The sequence below is a fragment of the Eutrema salsugineum genome, unplaced genomic scaffold, assembly GCF_000478725.1.
Source record: "Eutrema salsugineum unplaced genomic scaffold, Eutsalg1_0 scaffold_16, whole genome shotgun sequence".
In the NCBI taxonomy this organism is placed as follows: domain Eukaryota; kingdom Viridiplantae; phylum Streptophyta; class Magnoliopsida; order Brassicales; family Brassicaceae; genus Eutrema; species Eutrema salsugineum.
Window position 1 is genome coordinate 3,982,105 of NW_006256858.1, and position 26,388 is coordinate 4,008,492.

The 26,388-nt window shown below is 38.2% G+C and overlaps 4 protein-coding genes and 1 pseudogene across 4 annotated transcripts; 4 read left to right on the forward strand and 1 right to left on the reverse strand.

The window, feature by feature from the left end:
- The first annotated feature begins 15,176 nt into the window (after positions 1 to 15,176).
- Positions 15,177 to 16,509, forward strand: LOC18021044 (RING-H2 finger protein ATL48). The gene is made up of 2 exons (XM_006404241.2): positions 15,177 to 15,352; positions 16,103 to 16,509. Exons 1-2 carry the CDS (start codon positions 15,277 to 15,279, stop codon positions 16,270 to 16,272), a joined length of 246 nt encoding a protein of 81 aa, XP_006404304.1. The 5' UTR covers positions 15,177 to 15,276; the 3' UTR covers positions 16,273 to 16,509.
- A 643-nt stretch (positions 16,510 to 17,152) lies between these two features.
- LOC18021045 lies at positions 17,153 to 18,023 on the forward strand (annotated as a pseudogene).
- A 243-nt stretch (positions 18,024 to 18,266) lies between these two features.
- Positions 18,267 to 18,842, reverse strand: LOC18021046. The gene has a single exon (XM_006404243.2). It carries the CDS (start codon positions 18,834 to 18,836, stop codon positions 18,456 to 18,458), a length of 381 nt encoding a protein of 126 aa, XP_006404306.1. The 5' UTR covers positions 18,837 to 18,842; the 3' UTR covers positions 18,267 to 18,455.
- Positions 18,843 to 19,144: 302 nt separating this feature from the next.
- On the forward strand, positions 19,145 to 21,782 carry LOC18021047 (probable cyclic nucleotide-gated ion channel 16). The gene is made up of 7 exons (XM_006404244.1): positions 19,145 to 19,624; positions 19,712 to 19,927; positions 20,001 to 20,317; positions 20,398 to 20,509; positions 20,594 to 20,830; positions 20,914 to 21,308; positions 21,413 to 21,782. Exons 1-7 carry the CDS (start codon positions 19,145 to 19,147, stop codon positions 21,780 to 21,782), a joined length of 2,127 nt encoding a protein of 708 aa, XP_006404307.1.
- Positions 21,783 to 23,014: 1,232 nt separating this feature from the next.
- Positions 23,015 to 26,034, forward strand: LOC18021048 (aldehyde dehydrogenase family 2 member B4, mitochondrial). The gene is made up of 11 exons (XM_006404245.2): positions 23,015 to 23,207; positions 23,483 to 23,620; positions 23,744 to 23,886; positions 23,981 to 24,134; positions 24,230 to 24,459; positions 24,554 to 24,643; positions 24,724 to 24,897; positions 24,978 to 25,115; positions 25,198 to 25,335; positions 25,420 to 25,481; positions 25,567 to 26,034. The coding sequence occupies exons 1-11, from the start codon at positions 23,132 to 23,134 to the stop codon at positions 25,838 to 25,840; spliced, it is 1,617 nt and encodes a 538-aa protein (XP_006404308.1). The 5' UTR covers positions 23,015 to 23,131; the 3' UTR covers positions 25,841 to 26,034.
- Positions 26,035 to 26,388: the final 354 nt, after the last annotated feature.

Here is a 26,388-nt window from a genome sequence, read left to right on the forward strand (position 1 = left end):
GCAATATACATATATATATTGCTATATGTATATGGATACATCCACCTATACTGTACAGGCCCTCCAAGTTCAGCTTCGTATGGCAGATGTATAGGCAGATGCTCCATTACATCAAAAAATGATGGTGGAGAGATTTTTTCCAAGTTGCATAGGATTAGTACTATGTTTCGTTTCATAATTTGGACGCGATTTTTTTGCAAAGTTCTAGAACATAAGTCACGAAAAAACATCCAATCCCTACAATATTTCAAATAAATTAGTTAGTTTGTTTACATAGTAATCATATTGTAGAGATATAATTGCGCAAAAGAATAGGTTCGTACCTGATAATGCAAGGTGAACGTTCCGATCTAGGAGTTCTGCAAAGATAAACGGAAGTAACCGCTCCATAAAAACATGGCAGTCATGACTTTTCATACCAGAAAGTTTTCCCTTCTCTATATCAACACAACTAGCTAGATCAGATGCATAACCGTCTGGGAATTGTACCGCTTTCACACATTCTAGTAATCTTCTTTTGTCAGCTTCTTGCAATGTGTATACAGGAAAAGGAGCTGCACCATTACCATTAACATGTAAGTGTGCCCGATCACAGAATCGTTGTATATCCAATCTTGACTTGATTGTGTCTTTTGATTTACCCCCCACACTCATAAGAGTATTCATGATGTTGTCAAAAAAATTCTTTTCTATATGCATCACATCAAGATTATGCCGGAGATTAAGGTCCCTCCAGTATGACAACTCCCAGAAAATACTTTCTTTGTGCCAGTTGTGCCACTTACCATATCCAACCTTCTTTTTTTCATGACAATTTCCACCGCACTCAATGTTCTACCAGGATTCACAGATTCTATCCGCTCAGAATATATTTGCTCAGCAGTCAAAGACTCTGGTGGGTAGTCACTCATGCCTTTACCCTTCAAAAAGTCTTTTTTATTTTTTCTTAATGGATGATCTTGTGGAAGAAACTTTCTGTGACAATCAAACCAACATGTCTTCCTTCCATTAGGGAGATAAAAAGCCTTTGTATCTTCCATGCAAATTGGACAAGATAATTTACCATGAGTAGTCCATCCTGATAACATACCGTATGCTGGAAAGTCACTTATCGTCCACAGCAGCACAGCTTTTAAATTAAAGTTTTGTTTCAGGGACACATCATATGCATTCACTCCAGTAGACCATAGATCTTTTAACTCATCAATAAGAGGTCCGAGGAATATATCAAGACTGGCTCGTGGATGATTTGGCCCTGAATTCAATATCGTCAGGAACAAATACTCTGTCTTTATGCACATACCAGGAGGTAAATTATATGGGGTCAAAATCACAGGCCATAAAGAATGATTACGAGACATGCCAAATGGATTAAACCCATCTGTACATAATCCAAGATAAAAATTTTGGGGTTCTTCAGCAAACGGAGGATGTAGATCTTGAAAATATTTCCACTCATCAGCATCAGAGGGATGTGACATTTCTCCATCCTTGGCTTGGTGTTCAGCATGCCATCTCATAGCCGCTGCTGTCTTCTCGCTCTAATACATTCTCTTTAATCTATCAGCTATAGGTAGATACCACATACGACTCTATGGTATTCTGGTTCTTGATCGCCGTCCTTCCTTGACTTGCTTATATCTTGGTGCTTGACAAAATTTACAGTTCTCCCAATGTTCGTCCTCTTTCCAGAAGATCATACAATTGTTGATACAAACATCAATTTTATGAAAAGGAAGGCCTAGGTTTCCCATCAATTTCTCTGTCTCGTAATGAGAACTGGTTGCTTGATTTCCATCTGGTAAATACTCAGTAAACAATGCGGCCCATGAATCCATACATTTTTCACTCATATTATAATCTGCCTTATTTTGCATGAACCGAGCAGCTAAAGATAACTGTGAATGCCCTTCATGACAACCATCGTATAATAGTTTTTTCTCAGCTTCTAACAAGTCGTAAAACTTTTTGGGATGGTTACGTACAGGTTCTTCTACATTTTCATTACTCTCATCTAGACAATAGCTATCATCTTGACGAAAATTATCACAAAATGCATCATTCACCATATCCACATATCTATCTTCAGCTATATTATCCATTTTTTCTTCACTCCCACTTAGATGACTGTTATTATAACTAGTTCCATAATCCATAGTTATTTCTTCCCCATGCTTATACCAAACATAATAATCTGGCATGAACCCTTTACTGTATAGATGATTCCAAATTTTACTCCCCAATCCCCAACAAAAACTTGTTGTTTTTGCATACACTACAAGGGCAGAAAAATTTACCACAATTGCTTTGTGTTATAGTCTGATTATTTGCAAAATTCATGAATTGCTCCACTCCTTCTATAAACGCATCCGAAAAATTACCCGTCTTTTCATCGATTCGGTTATACATCCAAGCTCTAAAATTATTATAATTATAATTTCCAGACATTTTTGAAATTATAATTATAACTCTCTTTCTATTATAAGAGTTTTTTTTTTCTTAACTCTTTTTTCACCTTTTTTGTAAGAAATATTTCTTACAGCTAAAGGAATTTTATAAAGTAACTACCAAAATGATAGCAAGCATACTAATGAAGTGGAACGTAGATGAGATCTCAATATATAGAAAATTTTGCGACTAATATGCGACTGTTTTGTCACTATATTGCGACTGCCAACGGTTCGTCGTGAAAACCCGGTACAACCACCCTAAAACGTATTACACGTGTTAAATAATACCGACTCGCCGCATATGTCGCAAATTAGTCGCAACTTTATCGACGTTTTAGTGACTGATTAATCGTGACTACATATTAGTCGTTAATCCGTCGTTAGATAGCGACTAAGAAGTGACGACATTCGCAATACTATTTAGCGACATTTTGGCGACTGATTTTCCGCAGTCGTAGGGTCGTCGTTAATCAGTCATTAAGTAGTCACAAAATTTAGCGACTACATTATCAGTCGCAAACCGTAGTCGTTAATTAACTGTTTTCTTGTAGTGTCTCATTGGTGACGTGGCGATCCCTATGATACAAAATAACTTAGCTAAAATGGCAACTTGGAGAGAAGATATGTAATCAGAGTGTGGTGGTGAGCTGATCTTAGCAATGTCTAGCCATTTTCCAATCTCAAAACCATTGAACTTGAGAGTACTAATGACATTTGCATTGTGGACATAATGCTGCCTGATATCAATGATAAAAAATGACAAAACATCTATTAATGTTTCTCATTTATTTTCTGTTTTTCCAAACATAATATTATGACGAAAATGAACTAGAGAATAAAAAAGCTTATTAAAACTATACAGTACCATGAACAACTTCCGACAGAAAACAACAGATTCAAAAACCGTAGAAACTGAAGTTGAATTAGTTTGCAACTTTTGGCCATGGAGTTCTTCCAAGCCCACACTTGTACCCAAATGAAGAATGTTGATGACAATGTGAAAGTCAGCTCCAGTGATATATCCGTTCATATTACGAGAATATAGCACTCCAACTTTGTTAGATTGGAGACAAAATCGTGTTGTTACTGATGTCAAAACTCAAGGAAAGTGTGGTAAGTCTTAAGAAATGACAGTTTTATTTGAGATTCATCTAAAATTTTCAAGGAGATTCTTTTGATTACTTTTATCACCAACATAGTTTTTAAACAAAAAGAGGGTAAAATTAATGTATTCACAATCATACTTGCACACTGTTTACAAAATTTAAATACCAAACAGAGACAAACCACCAAAGAAAGGTCTGTAGACCTAATCTTGGATGTCAAAGGCTAATAGTTACCGACATTATAGTCATCTATATTTGTTTTCAATAACTCAATTTTGTAATCTATAATTTCTATAATTTTTTGTTTTTGTTTTTACATTTTACTTATGTTTTTCTCATATGTTTTTTTTTTCATCTGCTCAAAACTATTACAAAATGATCAAACAATTATATAAAAATTTGTTGGACTAATTTAATAAAGCATGTGGGCTTTATAAATTTTGTATGTGTGAAAACAAAATGGGCTTGGGCTCATAAAGAGAAAGCCTTTTAGAAGGCAACATGTAAATGAGGAGATGGGGAATTGTCTCACATCGGGTAAAGAAGGAGAAATCTTCTTGTTTATATAGGGGAGAAGACTCTTGGGAGTCTAAAAGCTGTTGGAAGGAGAGATGGTCCCTACGCGCGCGCGCTCGCTCGCTCGGCTCGGCTCGGCGCTGGCGCAGGCTCGTGGCTCGTGGCTGGCTCTTGGCTGGTGGCTCGTGGCTCGTGGCTCGTGGCGGGCTCTTGGCTGGTGGCTCTTGGCTCTTGGCTCTTGGCTCTTGGCTCTTGGCTCTTGGCTCTTGGCTCTTGGCTCTTGGCTCTTGGTAGAGGGCCTCCGGCCCATTAACTATCTTTTTGGGCCAGACTCAGATAAATGTTTGGGTCAAAACAAACATTTATTTTTTGGAGAAATCTGTTCAAATATTTCCGTTAAAGAATATTCGTTCCAGATTTTTCGCCCACGATCACCATTTGCTTCAATCAATTATTCTGAGCGAGTCTCACGGAATAATTGATTTCGTTTGACTTCAAAATCAAAACGGGCTCTTCTCTTGGCTATATAAGAAAGCCTTCCCTTTCCTCATTTCTCACCAAGTTTAATACACAGAAAATTTCCAACATTCTCTCTTTCGTTTAAGTAAGTTCCGAGAGTATAGCGTAGTATTTTTCTAAGTTCATAGATTCCGTTTTCGAGTGTTGCGAAACGGTCTCATGCGCGTTGTATCCTGGGACTCAAGAATCGTACAGAACCGTCACACTAACGGGCGATTCATTTGAGTTAAGGAAAGAGAGAAATCTCGCCTCAGCGTTTCTTCGGGTTTCTTAAAACGTTTTTCAATCCTCTTGTTCCTCCTTTCTTTCCGTTTCATATCGTTTCCTCTGCAACTGTTTATTTGACTTTAGTTCATATTTTAATCGCTTATTATTGCTTATTACCGTTTATATAATCAGTTCAATCGCAATTTTTTGTCTGTCCATTTTTGTGGTTTTACAGTCTTAACTCAAATGAATCCGCTTCTAGTTTATCACTACAATCGGATTTAGACTTTCTGCGATTTCATAAACGATCTTTATAAACGTTTTCCGGTTTTGAGCGATTACGGATTTGCGAATCATTTTATAGTGATTCCGCGAATCGTTTTCGAAACGATACAGACGGTTTTGCGAACGCTTTACAGTGATTCCGCAAAAGGGTGAAGGTTTCTGCAACGCTTTAGAGCGAGTTTGCAAAACGCTTTGACCATTTAAAAAACGTTTCAGCGAACGCTTTTACAAGCGAGTTTGCTAAACAACAGTTTTGGTTTATTTTAGATAAATCATTACTTCAACTGCTGTGTGTTAAATCGCACAAAACTGCTGTGTGTTAAATTGTTTACATACTGATACCTGTTCTTTACTTGTGATTAAATGACTACCGAGTCCAACAATAACACACCAGTTTTGGGGGCTGATGCTGAAAATGTGGGGGCTGGTACGACACCAACTGTGACCCAAATCAGTGATGGAACCGAGGAGATAGCAAGGAGAGCTTTGTTTAACTCTGGTCTTCCTTTGGTGCCTACCTCCATTGAAGTCAACAATGATATTCCGTCAGCAGTCACTCAAGGGCTCATGCCAGACAAGTTCGATGGGAAAGGCTTCAAAAATTGGCAACAAAAGATGCTGTTTGCCCTGACCAACCTGAAGTTTGACAAGTATCTGACCGAGGACAAACCAACCATTCCGGCTGGGAACACTGATGTCCGCACACTTCAAGCGTTGAGTCATGGATTCATGGTGATTATCTGTGCAGAGGATGGATCTTGGGCCGCCTCGTTGAGAAGCTGTATGGTGTCTACAGCAATGCCAAATCATCCAAGGCATTGTGGATGTCTTTGGAGAAGCAGTACAGAACAGAAGATGCTGGCTGCCAGAAGTTTGCAACTGAGAAATTTCTAGACTTCAAAATGGTGGATTCCAAACCAATAATGGATCAAGTGGAGCAGCTCCAGCTAATCTGTTATGAGGTAGCAGCGGAAGGAATGTCGGTTTGTGAGATCTTCACAACAAACGCCTTCATTCATAAGCTACCTCCAAGCTGGGATTCATTCAAGGCCTACCTCAAACACAAGAAAAAGGTGTTATCTCTTGAAGATCTCATCACCAGGTTGCGAATGGAGGACAGAAACCGCAACCAACATGGTTTCTCTCAGGGTTTGGGACACAATGCGAATGTGGCCATTCACAAGGGAAAGGGAAAGGCTAAGGTTTATGAAAAATGATCACTGAAACCTTCATCCTCCACGAATTTCAAGAAGAATGGAGCCTCACAAAAGAAGTTCAAAGGCAAGTGCCACAACTGCAACAAGCTTGGCCATAAGGCAGATGAGTGTCGCAGCAAGCCCAAAAATAATGGGAAGGTTCAAGCCAACTTCTTGACTGAGGGAGACCTTTGTGCTATGGTCTCAGAAGTCAACATGATTGAAGACAATCAAATGGAGTGGTTTTATGACACTGGTGCCACGACCCACATTTGCACTGCTAAGGCAATGTTTAGCACTTATCAGGAGAGCAAGGGACACGAGTAGATGTTCATGGGAAACTCTGCATTTTCAAAAATTGCTGGCCGTGGGAAAGTTGTGCTCAAGATGACCTCAGGAAAAGAAGTCACTCTCCAGAATGTGAAGCATGTTCCTGACATGAGGAAGAATCTGATTTCCGGCACTCTCCTCAGCAAGGCCGGATTTTCAGCTCACCTTGAGGCGGACAAGCTGGTGTTCAAGAAGTTTGGGGTGTTTGTAGGCAGGGGTTATGTGAAAAATGGACTTGTCAAAATGTGTGTTACGACAGTCCTTCGTAACAATGATGTTGCTAATGTTGCTTCTACTTCCAATGCTGTAGCCTCTGTGGCAAATGTTTCTATCAATGAGAATAACCCAGTTGCTTATTTGCTTGAGTCTTTTAATATTTGGCATGAAAGATTAGGACATGTGAATAATAAATCTATACAGAGATTAATGAACTTGAACCTAATTCCGAAAAGCAAACCAAGCAAAGAGAAATGTGAAGTTTGTGTACAAGCTAAACTCACTAAAACTCCATCACCCAAAGTTGAAAGAACAAATGAACCTCTAGGTTTAATACACACAGATTTGTGCGATTTAAAATTCGTACAAAGTAGAGGTCGTAAGAAATATTTTGTGACATTTATAGATGATCACACAAAATATTGCAATGTATACTTGTTACACAGCAAAGATGAAACTTTGGAAAAGTTTAAAGAATATAAACGTGAAGTTGAGAACCAACTAAATAAAACTATCAAAATAGTTAGAAGTGATAGAGGAGGTGAATATGATGGACCGTTTAATGCCTTTTGTCAAGAACAAGGGATTATCCATCAAACAACTGCTCCTTATTCACCAGAATCTAATAGAGTTGCGGAACGCAAGAACCGAACTCTTAAAGAGATGATGAATGCAATGTTGCAGGAATCTGGGTTACCCCAGAACATGTGGGGGGAAGCATTGCTTACCACAAATTATATCTTGAACAAAATACCACACAAAGTCACAGGAAAAACTCCCTATGAACTTTGGAAAGGTCATGCACCATCATATAAATACTTGAAAGTGTGGGGGTGCCTAGCAAAAGTCGCAGCACCACCTCCGAAAAAGGTCACAATCGGACCAAAAACCGTGGATTGTATTTTCATTGGATATGCACACAACAGTAGTGCGTATCGGTTTCTGGTTCATAAATCAGAAATCCCAGATATTCATGTAAATACAATAATAGAATCAAGAAATGCATCCTTTTTCGAAAATGTTTTCCCATGCAAGGATAAACAACCTCATAAAAGAAATTTGGAACAAATAGAATCAAGCTCTTCTACAAATGAGGCAAACACTCCTGGAACTTCAGAAAACATTGAAGATGAACCTAGACGAAGCAAACGAGCTCGTAAGGCAAAATCCTTTGGGGATGATTTCTTGATGGTTCTTCTTTTAGAAAACGAACCTAGGACATATGCTGAAGCTATGTCTATACCAGACGCTCCTTTTTGGAAGGAACCTGTTAATAATGAGATGGAATCTATTAAACAAACCCACACATACTACATCACTGATTTACCTGAAGGGTTTAAAGCATTGGGGTGTAGATGGATTTTCAAAACAAAGTTGAAAACTGATGGGTCAATTGATAAGTACAAGGCCAGGCTTGTGGTGCAAGGATTCCGACAAAAAGAAGGATTGGATTTCTTTGACACCTATTCTCCAGTAACGAGAATAACTTCGATAAGATTGCTGATTGGAATAGCAGCATTAAGAGACCTAGAGATCCATCAAATGGATGTAAAAACTGCCTTTCTAAATGGTTATTTAGAAGAGGAGATTTACATGAAACAACCTGAGGGGTTTGTTATACCTGGACAAGAACATAAAGTTTGTAGACTTGTGAAAAGTTTGTACGGACTTAAACAAGCTCCAAAACAATGGCATGAAAAATTTGACAGTGTAATGATGTCAAATGGGTTCAGCATAAATGAATGTGATAAGTGCCTGTATTTCAAAAATACCTCACAAGGGTATATTTTGTTATGCTTGTATGTTGATGATATGCTCATTCTTGGGAGCAACAAAGCCATCATCAATCAAACTAAGAACCTGCTAAAGAGTAAATTTGATATGAAAGATATGGGATTAGCAGATGTAATTCTGGGGATTAAAATCATTAGAACCACTGAAGGATACACTCTGACTCAATCTCATTATGCTGACAAGGTACTTGAGAGGTTCAAAGCTTACTCAAATGGTACAGCAAAAACTCCTCTGGACCCTCATCTCCACTTCACTAAAAACAAGAAGGATGATTCAGTGTCACAACTTGAGTATGCTAGAGTGATTGGAAGTCTGATGTACTTAACAAATTGTACTAGACCTGACTTAGCACACGCAGTCAATATACTGAGTCGTTATACAAGTCATCCAGGACATACACATTGGAAAGGTATAACAAGAGTATTAAATTATCTTCGCTATACAAAAGATTATGGTCTCCACTATTGCAAGGAACCAGGAGTTTTAGAAGGATACAGTGATGCCAACTGGATTTCCGATTCTAAGAACTCAAATCCAATAGTGGATATATCTTTATGCTAGGAGGTGCGGCCGTGTCCTGGAGATCTGGCAAACAAACCCTATTAGCTAGATCCACGATGGAATCTGAGTTTATAGCGCTTGATAAAGCCGGAGAAGAAGCCGAATGGCTTCGAAATTGGATGGAAGATATTCCAATGTATGAGAAACCAGTGCCAGCGATACGTGTACACTGTGATAACCAAGCGACTATCGCTCGGGTACTGAATAATCTCTATAATGGAAAATCTCGTCACATCAGAAGACGACATAAAACCATTAGACATTTGATCTCAACTGGTGTTATCACCATTGATTATGTAAAGTCAGCTGACAATCTATCAGATCCATTTACAAAAAGATTGAATCGAGATCAAGTTTTAAAATCATCAAGAGGAATGGGTTTAAAGCCTGTAAATTAAGAAGATGTTTGGTGGAAACCCTACTTATGTGCTTGGAGATCCCAAAATCTAAGTTCAAGGGGACAACTAAATCAAACTGAAACTGCTAAGAGCACTGTGAGACTTGTATCTCTACCCAGTTCCTAAGATGCCAAAACAGTGCCACCTGTATGTGATAAGGTTAAGCAATGGCTTTTAATGATTCTATAGCTTTGTTAGATATGTGGAGTATGACAGGATACTTCTTAAAATACATGCTAAAGGCAGATCATCTAGTGAGTGTGAAATGGGGCCGTTTCTAGGAGAATGAAAGTGAGGCTATATTCTCTAAGTTCACTCATGAAAAACCAGGCAAGTTCACGGCCAAAATGAACACAATAGAGAACTTAGTTCTACGAGAAATGAAGCTGGGTTATACCTGTTGTCTCGGTTTACATAAAAATCTGGGTGGTTCAAGACATCATGTTCACCTCCTGGCCAAGTAAACCCGACAGATATTAACAATGAGTGGTTCAAAGCTGAAAAATGCTACTTACTCAAACACAGTTAATTTCGTCTATACTCTCGATAAGTCAGTCTGTCTAGTTTTAGGATATGTGTAGTCAGTAGTCTATCGAGTCTGCATTGTCGAGTCTGCATATGTTTAGAGGCATTTCTATTCATGTGGGGGATTGTTGGACTAATTTTAATAAAGCATGTGGGCTTTATAAAATTTTGTATGTGTGAAAACGAAATGGGCTTGGGCTCATAAAGAGAAAACTTTTTAGAAGGCAACATGTAAATGAAGAGATTGGGAATTGTCCCACATCGGGTAAAGAAGGAGAAATCTTCTGGTTTATATAGGGGAGAAGACTCTTGGGAGTCTAAAAGCTGTTGGAAGGAGAGATGGTCCCCGCGCGCGCGTGCTCGCTCGCTCGGCTCGGCTCGGCGCTGGCGCAGGCTCGTGGCTCGTGGCTGGCTCTTGGCTGGTGGCTGGTGGCTCGTGGCTCGTGGCGCGTGGCGCGTGGCGCGTGGCGCGTGGCGCGTGGCGCGTGGCGCGTGGCGCGTGGCGCGTGGCTCGTGGCTCGTGGCTGGCTCGTGGCTGGCTCGTGGCTGGTGGCTCTTGGCTCTTGGCTCTTGGTAGAGGGCTTCCGGCCCATTAACTATCTTTTTGGGCCAGACTCAGATAAATGTTTGGGTCAAAACAAACATGTATTTTTTGGAGAAATCTGTTCAAATATTTCCGTTAAAAAATATTCGTTCCAGATTTTTCGCCCACGATCACCATTTACTCCAGTCAATTATTCTGAGCGAGTCTCACGGAATAATTGATTTCGTTTGACTTCAAAATCAAAACGGGCTCTTCTCTTGGCTATATAAGAAAGCCTTCCCTTTCCTCATTTCTCACCAAGTTTAATACACAGAAAATTTCCAACATTCTCTCTTTCGTTTAAGTAAGTTCCGAGAGTATAGCGTAGTATTTTTCTAAGTTCATAGATTCCGTTTTCGAGTGTTGCGAAACGGTCTCATGCGCGTTGTATCCTGGGACTCAAGAATCGTACAGAACCGTCACACTATCGGGCGATTCATTTGAGTTAAGGAAAGAGAGAAATCTCGCCTCAGCGTTTCTTCGGGTTTCTTAAAACGTTTTTCAATCCTCTTGTTCCTCCTTTCTTTCTGTTTCATATCGTTTCCTCTGCAACTGTTTATCTGACTTTAGTTCATATTTTAATCGTTTATTATTACTTATTACCGTTTATATAATCAGTCCAATATTTAAAAATTGTATCAAGAATGACTGGAAAGGTAGAAACTAGACCAGATAAAATTTGCTCATAATGAGCAAACCCAAAATCTTCGGATAATTTCATTACCCTCGACTGCAAGATCACGTCCCTCATTACGAGCTTGTACACATGCTTCCAGAGCTAATTTTGTCTGTCCATTTTTGTGGTTTTACAAAAATTTGAAAGCTTTGCAGTTTTGAGATTGTGAGTGGCAAGTCAATCCAAGATATAGTTCATGCCTTTACGGTCGAATCGGTTAAATTTTTGTTTTAACATAACTTGTTAATCTATATATTTTATTAAACAGATTGTGGATCATTCAATGATTTACACATTTTTTATAATTTTCAGAATAATTTCTGATACATAGGCTTTACAAAAGGTCCCTAATGCGGCTATGCAAAAGAATTTAAAAGTTTTTCATCTCATAATGTACTGGTTTAGCATCCACAACTAAACCAGAGCAGCATTACAAGCTGCTCTCAATCGCGGTTGGATCCATTTGAAGTTAAAATCAGATGCGCTGACTATTATCGGCTTCATCAGATCTGGAGAATCCCACAAAGACATCTATGAAGTTCTTCATGACATCAAGATTTTATCTTCTAGCTTTTCTGTTTATTTCCTTTGAATACATATGCTGGCTGATTCCTTGGCTAAACAGGCTCTGCAGTCCTGTCTAAACTCTGTTTCCGCCTTTTAATCTACTAATGCAATTTGAAGTTTAAAAAAAAAAGCATCCATAACTAACTTAATTCATTATATTTAAATTACTGTCATTTTGTTGGATAAAATTTTCATCTCATGTAGAATATTAGTGGGGCATATATATATCAAATTATTAAATCAGACTGAATTGCTTAGCACATAACGAGGTAACGAACCTATCTAAATGAAGTTAAATTCTCAATTGGCAACACTTTGCTAATGATAAGAGGGCATAGTAATCATAATCATAATTGATCTCTGAACACAATTACTTGTTCTCTTTGATTCATAACCAGAATCATGGGATTCAAGATTTTGGGTTCTCTAATTCGATAGGTTATCAAATGGGAGTCGAGTTTATTGCTCGTTATCATTTTAAAGCTCCAATTGGTGACCATTAAAAGAATAATAGGAATGAATAGAAAAAGAATGAAGATGAATTAAATAATGGGAATGTCTTTTTCTTATTGTTCCTTATCAAATTTGGTGAGGAATATTTTTTGTTCTATAATTCTTTATAAATGAAGGAATGACAAGGAACAATATGTAAAAATATTTTTCATAAATGGTGTATTTTTTAGGAATGAAGAAGAATGTGTAAAAATAAATTCTATAAAAATAGTGTATTTTTAAGGAATAAAGAGAAATTTCATTATTCTTTCTCATTCCTTGGTCACCAATTAGAGTCTAAAATTGAGTAAAAGGCTAAAATTATGAGTCTTGTTGCACATTTGAGTCGGTATGTATGATTTGTGTTGTACCAGAGTTTCTTTCTATGCGTCAGATCAGAATCTCAAGTTTCATTGTTCAGTGAATGATTATAATAGATGGAATATATATATAGACAACATACATTCATAATAGATATAAGTGATTGTTGTGAAGCTGCAAAAAAATACTTGAAACCAGTGAGATTCGAAAGGGGATTATGTTTGGATTGAGAGAGGCATTGCCGATTCAAAAGGGTGCAACGGAATTGTGATGGACCGTGTGTACCCGTTCAAGTTCCCGATCTACAAATTTGGATGAAACATATAAAATGAGCTCTAGATCAAAATGTTATCAAATATAATATCAATATCTAAAAAGAAAATGTAAAAAAAAATATTTAAAACTGTCAAAACAATGAGTTAACAAAAAAAAAAGCTGTCAAAATAATGTAAGATTAATATTGATCTAAAAACGGCCAGGAATTAAAAAAAATCAGACTATCAAAAGTCAAAACACTATTGTTTTGACAATAACACAATCAACGCAATTACGATTCATTTGCAACCATTGTGTTTTTGCCATTTTAAAAGTTCAAATTTAATTTTTTATTTATAGAAAGAATAATACACATACTATTTTGGCTCTCCAAAGAATGCACATACTATTTATACCACCCAGTTTGATATCAACCAAACATTAACGAATTCAGAAACGTCATTTGTATTAAATGGAAAAGCCTGTTTAACTTTTCAAGTAGGTTCAACCCAGATGGGACAAATCAAACGTGGCAGGTTAAGATTATGTTGTAGTTTGCTTTATCTGTCCAGATGCAAAAACAATAATATTATGATGTCGGTAATTTAATGTTAAGCATTTTCAGTGATGATCACACTTTTTCAGTGCAGTATTTAAATTGATCCATACACCACTTGGAATTATGTGTCCAACTTACAAATTATATTATAATACTATAGTTGCCCATATAATGTGTGTGATGAACTAAATACTTATATAGAAACTTAATGTGATCAACTTAAAAGTTAACCAAATGAAAATCTAAACTCCTCACAGAGCTATATATTAGTCTTCTCTTCCCAACATACATCTTTACATCCATTTCCTAATCTTTCAACTTACAAAAATTAATCATCAAAGAAAAAGAAATAAAAAGATGATAAAACAGTCGTTTAGCTTTCTTTTTTTCAAACTATTTGTAGATTTTATTACGATGAAAATAATCTACAGAATGAAAAAAAACTTACTAAAACTATACAATAAGTGGAGGAGCCACCACTTCATACCATTGAACGACCTTGATGAAAGATACAACATATTTGAAATATTCCGAGAGAATGCAAAACACATTCTCAACATCAACAAAATGAAAAAACCGTACAAACTGAAGTTGAATCAGTTTGTAAATCTAACAGTCATGGAGTTCTTCCACCCCCACACTTGTACTCAAATGAAAATTAAATGAAAGATACATTTGATGACAATGTGAAAGTTAGTTCCAATGATTCGTTCATTTATTAGAACATGGTGATCCTGATTTGTTAGATTGGAGACAAAATGAGACTGTCACCAATGTCAAAACTCAAGTGTGGTACTTCTTTGTTTTTATTTATAAATTATTTATATAGTGGATGGTTGGAAATGGTGTGATAGTCAACAAAACACAGGAAATAGAAAGTAGATAATTGGAAATGATGTGATAGTCAACAAACAAATAATTTCCTGAATAAAAATATTTCTTGTTATTGGCGACTACACCATTTTGTCTCTAGTCTAGAGAATCAGAGGCCGCTATATTCTCAATAATGAACGTATCATTGGAGCTGACTTTCACATTGTCAGTCAAGTTTTAGTAGTTTTGACTCTGTAAGTGATATGTCAATCCAGTGTACAATTCATGCATTTAGGGTCGAGTCGATTGAAATCTTTTAACATAATATATATATATATAAAGGTTGTGGATTCATTAAATGATTTCACATTTTTAAAAAATTTAGTAATTCCTGATACATAGAACAAAATGTCTTTAATATGCGGCTATTCAAAAAGTTTTTCATTTCCTAATGTACATATTGGTTTAGCATCCACAACTAATTAAGTCCTTTTATATAAATCACTGTCATTTTGTTGGATAAAATTTTCATCTATGTAGAATATGCTTGGCAAATGTTAAATGATTAATCAGACTGATTGGCTTAGCACATAACGAATCTACCTAAATGAAGTTAATTCTCAATTGTCAACACTTTGTTAATGATAAGAGGGCTCAGTAGATTATATTTTGTGTGGTCCCATTTAAAATTTTTCATCACTCTTAAACCCGACCCGAGCCCATTTATATGAGCTGTTAACCGACCCGTTTCGCCGAACCGCCCCGTCGTCTCACGGTCTCTGGTGACGAACAAGCCACGCGTGTCTGCCTTTATACTTTGTTCTCTTCTTCTTCTTCTTTTTTTTCTTTTCTTCTTCCTCTTCCTTCTTAGTTTTCGCATTGCTTCTCTCCCTAATCGAGAAAGAAGATGAGTTCGGTAGAACCAGACATGGAAGATCTGTTCCAGGAGAAGAAGCGGGTCAGGAATCCTCTCGTTCCTCTCGGTTAGTCTTCGTTTTCGCACCTCTCAGTCATTTGCTATTTCTTTCGATCTCAATTCCAAAATCGAACATTTCTTTTCTAGGCCTCGAATGTATAGATTGGTTTATCTGTCCGATCTATGAACACAATTACTTGTTCTCTTTGATTCATAATCAGAATCATAGGATTCAAAAGTTTGGATTCTCTAATTCGGCAGCTTATCAAATGGGAGATGAGTTTGTTCCTCGTTCTCGTTCTAAATTGAGTAAAAGGCTATGTATTTGAGATACAATTTTGGGTCTTTGTTGCACATTTGAGTCGGTATGAATGATCTGTGTTGTACCAGAGTTTCTTTCTATGCCCCTGAGAATCTCAAGTTTCATGATTCAGTGAACCATCATAATAGATGGTAGATATATATGGACAACATACATCATAATAGATGTAAGTGATTGTTGTGAAGCTGCAAACACACTTGAAATCAGTGAGAACATCTTCGTTTATGATATCAGCTTCTGGAATTGCTCTTACATTATGTTAAATTGTATGAAAAATTGTAACTTGGACCTCAGCTAGCAATTCCATGTTTATTCAAGTATGAAGACTGATTGTTTCAATCAGTGACAAAAGCCATGGCTTCCACTATGTGGAAAGTGTTCCGATGAGATAATTATTGAGGAATACTCAAATTTGGAATTGGTTTATGCTCTCTGGATATGCTCCACTGTTTTCCTTGGTCAAAACTGATCATTCCTTGCTAATACTCATTGCAGGCGCACTTATGACTGCGGGAGTGCTCACGGCTGGGCTGATTAGTTTCAGAAGAGGCAATTCTCAGATGGGTCAGGTTTTGATGAGAGCTAGAGTGGTCGTCCAGGGTGCTACAGTCGCTTTAATGGTTGGAACCGCCTATTACTATGGTGATAATCCGTGGAAGAAATGAGCTGCAACTACTTGTTCTTCAACATAAATGAGATGACACTCAGGGAGATTGCGCGGGGAGAGGTATGTGCTCACTCGTTCCGAGAGTAGACATCTGTGGTCTTGCTAGGATTTAGAACTTGTAAGGGCACATCACATGATTTGAATAATTAAGAACTAAAAAAGTGTATTGATTATATTGATTTGAGGAGATTCTCGGAAAATCTTTGTTACTCTATCTGCCAAATTTTTTTATTATCTTTCAAGCAAAGTTCTTAAAACTGGATTCTTGTTTCCTTTAGACCGATCAACTGAGCCAAACTCAAAACTGCTGCGTCTCTTTGGAAAACAAAATGCGTAGGGTGATTTTATCTGTCTGAAATTCATGAAACATAAGCTCTTTCACCTAAATCATTATCTGCAGCAACAATAACTCTTATGAACCAGAAAGATCCATTTTCAAGCTCTATAATCTCTGTTTTGTGTTTGGTGTTTTCTCTGTACTTGCTCTGATCATCGTCTTCCTCGGTATCTTCCACTTAATTTTGAAATTTCTCAAAAATCCCCCAGCTTTTTTCAAAATCGCAGTTTCAACCCAGCCCAGATATCTCTTCCTCCTCCCCTCAGCTCCATCACCGGCATTGATTCTTTCCTTTGTGTATGTATCGTTGAGTAAAAAGAGGAATGTTGTTGAACAAAGAAGAAAAATGAAAACTTTTCTCTGGCCCTCCCTCTTAAATAAGAAAATACTGTATATCGGGTCAAAAAAATTTCTTTTTTCCTGTAAATTTCTAAAATCTTTGTATAAATCATACCTCTAATTAATAAACCCTTCCCAAAACCCCAAGCCTCTCTCATTCCGCCGCCTCAATAGCCATTAGCCGGCGAGTAAACAACCGAGAATGGCGGAGAGTCGAGACTTGACCAGATTAGAGCGAATCGGAGCACACTCTCACATACAAGGCTTAGGTCTAGACTCAGCGCTCGAGCCACGAGCTGTATCGGAAGGAATGGTGGGTCAAGTGAAAGCGCGCAAAGCCGCAGGAGTAATCGTCGAGATGATAAGGCAAAATTGCCGGCCGGGCAATCCTCTTAGCGGTCAACCCGGAACGGGTAAAACCGCGATTGCGATGGGTATGGCCAAATCGCTTGGAAGGAAGCCCCTTTCACCATGATCGCAGGAAGCGAGCTCTTCTCTCTCGACATGTCGAAAACAGAGGCTTTGACTCAAGCGTTCTCTTCATCGATGAAGTCCATATGCTCGACTTCGAATGCTTCTCTTTCCTGAACCGAGCCCTTGAAAACGACATGTCTCCAATCCTCGTCGTGGCCACGAACAGAGGAGTGACAACAATCCGAGGAACAAACCAGAGATCAGCACATGTGATCCCGATCGATCTCCTCGACCGTCTTCTCATCATCACATCTCAACCTTACACAGAAGATGAGATCAGAAAGATCTTGGAGATCCGGTGCCAGGAAGAAGACGTCGACATGAACGAGGAGGCGAGACAGCTTCTGACTTTGATAGGACGTGATACCTCGCTTAGGTACGCAATTCATCTAATCAATGCAGCTGCTCTGGCTTCCATGAAACGTAAAGGGAAGGTCGTGGAGACTGAGGACATTGAGAGAGTTTATCGATTGTTTTTAGACACAAAGAGATCGATGCAGTATTTGGTTGAGAATCAGAGCCAGTACATGTTCAGTGTGCCTGCAAACACAGAGGTGGCTACTGGAGAAGGAGCAGAACACGAAGCCATGGAAATTTGAGATTTTACTTCATTCTATTTTGTATAGATTTTACTTCACTCATGAGTTTTACACTATATTCCCTTATTTTCTTTATTGTTTTAAGATTTAAGTGCAAAGGGAAAAACAGAGTAAACATTCGTTTTGGCAGCAGATTTAAGAGCTGAATCAATTCAATCATGAACAAAATATTGAAATGAAAACACATATCTTGTTCAATAACCACTTATCATATTCTTTCCTACAACAAACCATCCTGAAATAACAGTAAAATTATACAATCAAAAATATTAAGACCCTCGTTATACTATTCACGTGATCAGAGTAACTTTCAAACCAAACTTGACGTATACAACAAATAAACAAAGGAAACGCAAAAACTCATGACGCGAGAGACCTTTTCAAACGCCGTCACCGCCACAAGTCCAAACGCAGAACGCTTATCCTGAGACATCATTTCAAGGCTGGAGCTTTACCGGAAACAACGGGGACAGAAGCGTATCGCATCGAGAAGCTCCTGAATCCAGCTTTGTCGTCTTCTTCTTCTTCATCCTCGAAATTCAACTTGTAACTCAAAGGATCGTACTTGGCGCTATCGTGCCAAACACGGCGTCGGCGTCGATGGCCGTTGATTCGACGGATAAAAGTCTTCCACCGTGGACCAGCTACGATCTCCGACCACTCTCTGATCTTCAGAATCGCCCGTACCCACCACCGTGGCTCCTGGCCATGGTTGCTTTGAAAATCGCCGGAGAGGCAAGAACAGCAAGGAGAGTGACCAAGAAGCGGATCGGAGTTATTCTCCGGCTCCGGATCTGCTCGCTCAACTTCCATCCCACAAGAGTCGAAACAGAGTTGAAAAGGTTTTGTGACTTTATATTAAGCTGTAATCAACCCATTGGTTACACAATTTTTATATTTTTAATCAAGATTAGGTCAAACATAGGATACTTATGTAACACGTCACCTGTATATATATATTTTTTATACATTTATATTACTCAAAAAGTATTTGATTATTTTCGTGAGAGTCACACACACACAGTCTCTCTCCTCTCCTTAACTGTCTCCAAAATTATCTCATTCTTTTACTTCCACAAATCTCTCCCTTTCCATTAACTTCAACCACACGCAACCTGGAAATGAGCAGCCTCCACCTCTACACCTCCGCACGCTTCCGCAATTTTCCGACTGCGTTCTCCCTCCGTCACCGTAATAACGACCTCCAAAGCCAACGCCGCCGATCTATCTTCTCCGAGCTCGGTGACAAAACCCTCGATCCAGGCGGTGACCTAATCACGAGATGGAACCACATCTTCCTCATCACCTGTCTCCTCGCTCTCTTCCTCGACCCTCTCTACTTTTATCTCCCCATCGTCCAAGCCGGAACCGCTTGTATGTCCATCGACGTCCGTTTCGGCATCCTCGTCACCTTCTTCCGAACCCTAGCCGATCTCTTCTTCCTCATCCACGTTTTCCTCAAATTCAAAACCGCTTTTGTCTCCAAATCTTCTAGAGTCTTTGGTCGTGGCGAGCTCGTCGTGGATCGCCGTGAAATCGCTGTCCGTTACCTCAAATCCGAGTTCGTCATCGATCTCGCCGCCGCGCTTCCTCTTCCTCAGGTACTCAATGGATCAAAATGAAAACGTGTGATTCATTGATGATATATGATCTGTTCTGCAAAATGAAGTCTCTCTGTTTTTTATCAGATAATGATTTGGTTTGTGATACCAAATGCTGGAGAATTCAGATACGCAGCGCATCAGAACCACACGCTTTCCTTGATCGTACTTATACAATACGTGCCTCGCTTCCTCGTCATGCTTCCTCTCAACCGTCGGATCATTAAAGCCACCGGAGTCGCAGCCAAAACAGCCTGGTCTGGTGCAGCCTACAATCTCGTCCTCTACTTACTTGTTAGCCACGTAAGTAACCCCTTCTCTTACTCCATCGTGACCTAACAATGCCTCTGTTTCACAATTTTCATTTCCTTTTTAGGTTCTTGGCTCGGTTTGGTACGTTTTGTCGATCCAGAGACAGCACGAATGCTGGACAAGAGAATGTACTAAGGAGATGAACGCAACGCATTCACCTTCGTGTAGTCTCTTGTTTCTAGACTGTGGATCGTTGCAGGATCCAGGTAGACAAGCTTGGATGCGCATCACTCGGGTTCTCTCTAATTGTGATGCACGTAATGATGATGACCAACATTTCCAGTTTGGTATGTTTGGTGATGCCTTCACTAATGATGTCACTTCTTCTCCTTTCTTTGATAAATACTTCTACTGCCTTTGGTGGGGTCTCCGCAATCTCAGGTTAGGTTAATCTTGAATCAAATATAACCACGGATGTTTGCAATTTCTATACTGATGTTTCGTTGTTTCGGTTGATGTAGTTCTTATGGACAGAGTCTTGCAGCGAGTACACTGAGTAGTGAGACTATATTCAGTTGTTTCATATGTGTCGCTGGTCTTGTTTTCTTCTCTCATCTCATTGGCAATGTTCAGGTAAATTCTTCAATGCATATACAATTTCTCTCCCTATATAACTTAACAATGGAGACTTATTAAGTGATTTCAAATTTCTTGAAGAACTATCTACAATCGACCACGGCTAGGTTAGACGAATGGAGAGTCAGAAGAAGAGATACAGAGGAATGGATGAGACACAGACAATTGCCACCGGAGTTACAAGAGCGTGTGAGGCGTTTCGTTCAATACAAATGGTTAACCACTCGTGGAGTCGACGAAGAAGCCATCCTCCGTGCACTACCATTGGATCTTCGTAGACAGATCCAACGGCATCTCTGTCTCGCCCTAGTTCGCCGTGTAAGCCACATGGAACCCCACACTTTGATTACTTTCTACTCAAGTTATAAACCCTAATTCTACATTTTTGGTTTCTTTACCAGGTGCCATTCTTTGCACAGATGGATGACCAGCTCTTAGACGCAATTTGCGAGCGTTTAGTTCCGTCGTTGAACACTAAAGATACACACGTGATCCGCGAAGGTGATCCTGTAAACGAGATGCTTTTCATCATTAGAGGTCAGATGGAGAGTTCTACTACAGATGGTGGACGGTCAGGATTCTTTAACTCCATCACGCTTAGACCAGGAGATTTCTGTGGTGAAGAGCTCTTAACTTGGGCTTTAATGCCAAACGTTAACCTTAATCTCCCTTTGTCCACAAGAACTGTGAGGACTCTCTCTGAAGTAGAAGCTTTTGCTCTCCGAGCAGAGGACTTGAAGTTCGTAGCTAACCAATTCAGACGCCTCCACAGCAAGAAACTTCAACATGCTTTCAGGTAATATATAGATCGTTTCTTGCTTCACAGGCAATTAAAGTTTCTTGGTTTACACGCTAGAGTTTCTTGATTTTTTTTTTTTTTACGTTTTGACTCTTGATCAGGTACTATTCGCATCAATGGAGAGCTTGGGGAACTTGTTTTATACAAGCTGCGTGGAGACGATACAGGAAGAGAAAGTTAGCTATGGAGTTAGCTATGCAAGAAGAAGGAGACGATTACTATTATGATGATGATGATAACGATAATGGAGGATATCAATATGGAGAGAACATGCCGGAAAGTAGTAACAACGTAGATGAAAACAGCAGCAATAATCAGAATTTGAATGCGACGATATTAGCGTCTAAGTTTGCGGCTAATACGAAGAGAGGTGTTTTAGGGAACCAAAGAGGGTCTACAAGAATTGATCCTGATGATCCGACTTTGAAGATGCCTAAAATGTTTAAACCCGAGGATCCAGGATTCTTCTGATTTTATATTTGTGAAGCAGTGCATTTAGGATTTTTCATCAGACGTGTACTGGTTTGATTTGTTGTAAGCAATATTATTAATCAGGTATATAAAGAGACATTGTTACAGATTAAAAGTAATTGTGTCTGGTCGATGACATGTCGATTTCTATCCAACGCATACTTGGCTCCTACAGCTTTTATTACTAGCGCTTTTATTGGGGGATTGACTTATTTTGTGATAGTAGTAGCCTAGTAGGTTTCACAATTAAGTTTGATAGATATTTATTTTGTTATGGTTCAACTTTTCAAATCATTTTAAAGATATCTAATTAGAAAAATATAAGATTAACAGTTCAATAACAATCGCACATATGATGGAAATAAAACTATACTAATTTCTAAGAAAGTATACATACTTACAATTACATAAACGTCTAAGTAATATATATTTTTGGGTGAAAAAATCTTTGCATATTATATATAAATACAATCATAAGAAATAAAAACTAATTTGGCGCTCCAGTATTAACAATGATCCCAAACGCCGATTTCTTCCGCTGCTTCTGTGTCTCACATTTTTTTCCCAAATTTAATCATTTGTCTTTTCGAAACTACAATCATTTTCTTGATTAGTAATCTTTTGCGCAGTAGATTTTTCCGACTGCAGTCAAATATAAAACCTCCTTATTTTTAGGCTTGTAGAATATAAGAAAAATCAGATCATGTTTTCTTCATTTATCAACAGTCAACGGACTACAAAACTACAATTACAAGAAAGATGAAAACATATAGAAGAAATGACACAACTACCGCGCTTAGATAACGACATCACACCATAACATGCAACTATGAACTATTGCATCATCTTATATTTCTTTTAAGTATAATTTTTCAATTATAGACAAATATATATTTATATAATTTTCCAATTATATCCAAAGTTAATTAATTTTCTTCTGCAGATGGAGCTAAAATGGAAGAAATAAAAATATTTGTAAAATCAGAGATCTTTTTGTCTTAATTGCAAAACGGACAACGCATAGGTCTTTGTCTTATTTAAAGAAAAAATAATCTCTTTCTTATTTTCTTACAATATTATTTTCATCATATCTTATAAAATAAAAATATTATCTGACAGTAATAATTTTTTAGTTTATTGGAAAACGGACAATACGTAAACTAGTCAATAGCCATTCAAAGTACGGCAACACCACACCAAGAGAGTGCAATTTAAGCGACATGTGTGAGATCTTCACCGTTAATTTCTTCGTCGTTGAAATCAAAATATAAATCCCATTAGAGAGAGAGAGAGAGAGAGAGAGAGAGATAAACCCAAGAAAAAAGATAAGAACTTTGAAGTTTGCATCCATGGCAGCTCGTAGAGTGTCTTCTCTATTATATCGATCCTTTTCTGCTTCCTCTCCTTTTCTGTTTCGTTCTCAAGGTAACTCATACATACAAAACTAACTCCTGTTCTATATATCTGTGTCTCTGCTCTGATTCAGTGAATCTCCATAAAAACGTGTTCTTGTTTCAACTTAGTTGTAAAATTGTAATAGATGGATTCAAGTATGTTTTAAATATACTGGTAATCACGTTCATGTGGGGGAAGTTAGCACAAGTTCAGTGAGTTGTATACCAATAAAATAGACCGGAAATTAGATGATTTGATGTCTGGATCTTAGGCGAAATCTAGTGTTAAACATAGACGATTTTCAGGGAGAAATTGTTACAATGGAAGTAGGATCGCAAGGAGATTCGGAACCTCTTCTGCAGCTGAAGAAATCATAAGCCCGTCGGTTCAAGTTTCTCACACACAGCTCCTCATCGATGGGAACTTCGTAGACGCTGCTTCTGGTGGGTAAAGTTTTCATTTTTAAAGTGTTCTGTTCAGTAACAGAGGAAGGCAAAGTTTTTAAAGTCTTGAGATTTCAGTTTCCATGACCACTAATGGTTGGTTTTTGGGGTTTGGGGGTTTAGGTAAGACGTTTCCAACTCTTGATCCGCGCACAGGCGAAGTCATTGCTCACGTAGCTGAAGGTGATGCTGAAGATATCAATCGAGCTGTGAAAGCTGCAAGGAAGGCCTTTGATGAAGGACCTTGGCCTAAGATGACTGCTTATGTATATATATGAATAACACTGTTCTTGAGTCTTGAAATTTGTGAACTTTATAATCTGTAATGGTCTGGTTGGCATTTTGGGTTTGGAATTTCAGGAAAGGTCAAGGATAATGCTGAGGTTCGCAGATCTTGTTGAGAAACACAGCGAACAGCTCGCGTCACTAGAGTCATGGGACAATGGGAAGACTTATGAGCAAGCCAAAACATCAGAGATTCCAATGCTCGCAAGATTGTTCCGCTACTATGCTGGTTTTGAAATCATTAACCGAAAAATCTCGAGAATTCTCTGAAATTTTTCTTGTTTTTGCTGTTAAGTTCTGTGGATGAACATTCTTGATTTATAGGATGGGCGGATAAGATTCATGGGCTTACAGTTCCAGCTGATGGAAACTATCATGTCCAGACACTGCATGAACCGATAGGAGTAGCTGGACAAATCATTCCGTGGAACTTTCCGCTTTTGATGTTTGCTTGGAAAGTTGGTCCTGCTCTTGCTTGTGGTAACACCATTGTCCTCAAAACCGCTGAACAAACGCCTCTCACTGCTTTCTACGTTGGCAAGCTTTTCCTTGAAGTAAGATACATATATCATCGTCTACTTTCCATTGTTTCTAGGAAAAGAAAAAGCCTTTTATCACTAACAATGCTTCTTAATGTTTATGATATAGGCGGGTCTTCCTCCAGGTGTTCTGAATATAGTTTCTGGATTCGGTCCAACCGCAGGTGCTTCCCTCGCGAGTCACATGGATGTAGACAAGGTAGAGATATGAGATATCTCTATTTGCTTGCTCTTAAACTTCTTTAAGAGACTAAGTTTATGTTCTTTTTTTTCCTGCAGCTTGCTTTCACAGGATCGACTGATACAGGCAAAGTTATACTTGGATTGGCTGCTAACAGCAATCTCAAGCCGGTAACTCTGGAACTTGGAGGGAAATCGCCGTTCATAGTATTTGAAGATGCTGATATCAATAAAGCTGTAGAGCTTGCACACTTTGCTCTCTTCTTCAACCAGGTTTTTTTCAAGACTTGACATTGCTTACTCAATTTCTTAGCTAGTTCTTGAGGTAATGTTAAATGTAATGTTTTTGTTAGGGGCAATGTTGCTGCGCGGGGTCTCGGACATATGTTCATGAGAAAGTGTATGATGAGTTTGTTGAGAAAGCAAAGGCACGCGCATTGAAACGTGTGGTTGGTGATCCTTTCAAGAAAGGCACTGAACAGGGTCCTCAGGTTACACCTACACATTCTTTATAACATCAAAAGGATTCTTCTTTGTTTTTCCTTTGTTGATTTGGATTTTTCTTTGTAATAGATCGATTTAAAACAATTCGAGAAAGTGATGAAGTACATAAGGTCAGGTGTGGAAAGCAATGCTACTCTTGAATGTGGTGGTGACCAGTTTGGGAAAAAAGGCTACTTCATTCAACCTACAGTCTTCTCTAACGTTAAGGTAATAAAAGACTTCTTTAATGGTCTTCTGTTCCGATTCTCTATGGCATTAACCGTGATATATCCCTCTCGGTCAAATATACAGGACGACATGCTTATCGCTCAAGACGAGATTTTCGGTCCAGTCCAATCAATCTTGAAGTTCAGGTACGTAGAGCTGCTACAAATCTAGTAACCAAAACACAAGTCACAGTTTAGTGAAGATGATGATTTAGGATGTTTTGATATTTAGGGATGTGGATGAGGTGATTAAGAGGGCAAACGAGACGAGGTACGGTCTAGCCGCAGGGGTATTCACAAAGAGCCTGGACACTGCGAATAGGGTTTCGAGGGCATTGAAAGCTGGAACCGTTTGGGTTAACTGCTTCGACGTCTTTGACGCAGCCATTCCCTTTGGTGGTTACAAGATGAGTGGCAATGGAAGAGAGAAAGGCATTTACAGTCTCAATAATTACTTGCAGGTCAAGGCAGTTGTCACTCCTCTTAATAACCCTGCCTGGATCTGATCCTATCTCTGGAGTTTCTTTCTATCATAAATTGTTGAATAAAAGAATAGACTCTAAAATTTAAGACCAGGGTTTGTTACTTAAAGAGTAACGGTTCGTTGTGATACACTGTAATAATTGTGTAATCAAGCTCTCACTGTAAAGTCTTTGTAACTTGTTTCCCCTCGTATATCATATAATAGCTGTTACAATTAGCCTTGTGTTTTGGTTTATATAATTTGTGGAAAATTGAATATTACATGGAGGCTGGAGCTAATTATTATTTACAGATTCTATCGGAATTACAGGACATGTTTTCCTTGGGGAAAAAAAAGATAGGTTAATTTTTATTTATTTATTATATACCTCAACATTTGATGGTTAAAAAAACCTTCAGAAAGTAACATTGATCACAGAATACAACCTTCTCATCTAACTTCTACAATATAAATGTTATAAAATTGATTACAAATTATCAAGAAATTGTGTTGATTTTGATTTTTAATATTCAACAAATACAGTAAATTTTCTTATAAATTAATGTTCGATAGATTAATAAAAAAATCATT

Coding starts and splice junctions, on each gene's coding strand:
- LOC18021047 (XM_006404244.1), top strand. CDS start 19,145: ATGAGCAGCCTCCACCTCTACACCTCCGCACGCTTCCGCAATTTTCCG. Junction 20,318..20,397: donor TGGGGTCTCCGCAATCTCAG/GTTAGGTTAATC, acceptor CGGTTGATGTAG/TTCTTATGGACAGAGTCTTG. Junction 21,309..21,412: donor AAACTTCAACATGCTTTCAG/GTAATATATAGA, acceptor ACTCTTGATCAG/GTACTATTCGCATCAATGGA.
- LOC18021046 (XM_006404243.2), bottom strand. CDS start 18,836: ATGGAAGTTGAGCGAGCAGATCCGGAGCCGGAGAATAACTCCGATCCG.
- LOC18021044 (XM_006404241.2), top strand. CDS start 15,277: ATGAGTTCGGTAGAACCAGACATGGAAGATCTGTTCCAGGAGAAGAAG. Junction 15,353..16,102: donor GAATCCTCTCGTTCCTCTCG/GTTAGTCTTCGT, acceptor TACTCATTGCAG/GCGCACTTATGACTGCGGGA.
- LOC18021048 (XM_006404245.2), top strand. CDS start 23,132: ATGGCAGCTCGTAGAGTGTCTTCTCTATTATATCGATCCTTTTCTGCT. Junction 23,887..23,980: donor GGCCTAAGATGACTGCTTAT/GTATATATATGA, acceptor TTGGAATTTCAG/GAAAGGTCAAGGATAATGCT. Junction 24,135..24,229: donor ATTGTTCCGCTACTATGCTG/GTTTTGAAATCA, acceptor CTTGATTTATAG/GATGGGCGGATAAGATTCAT.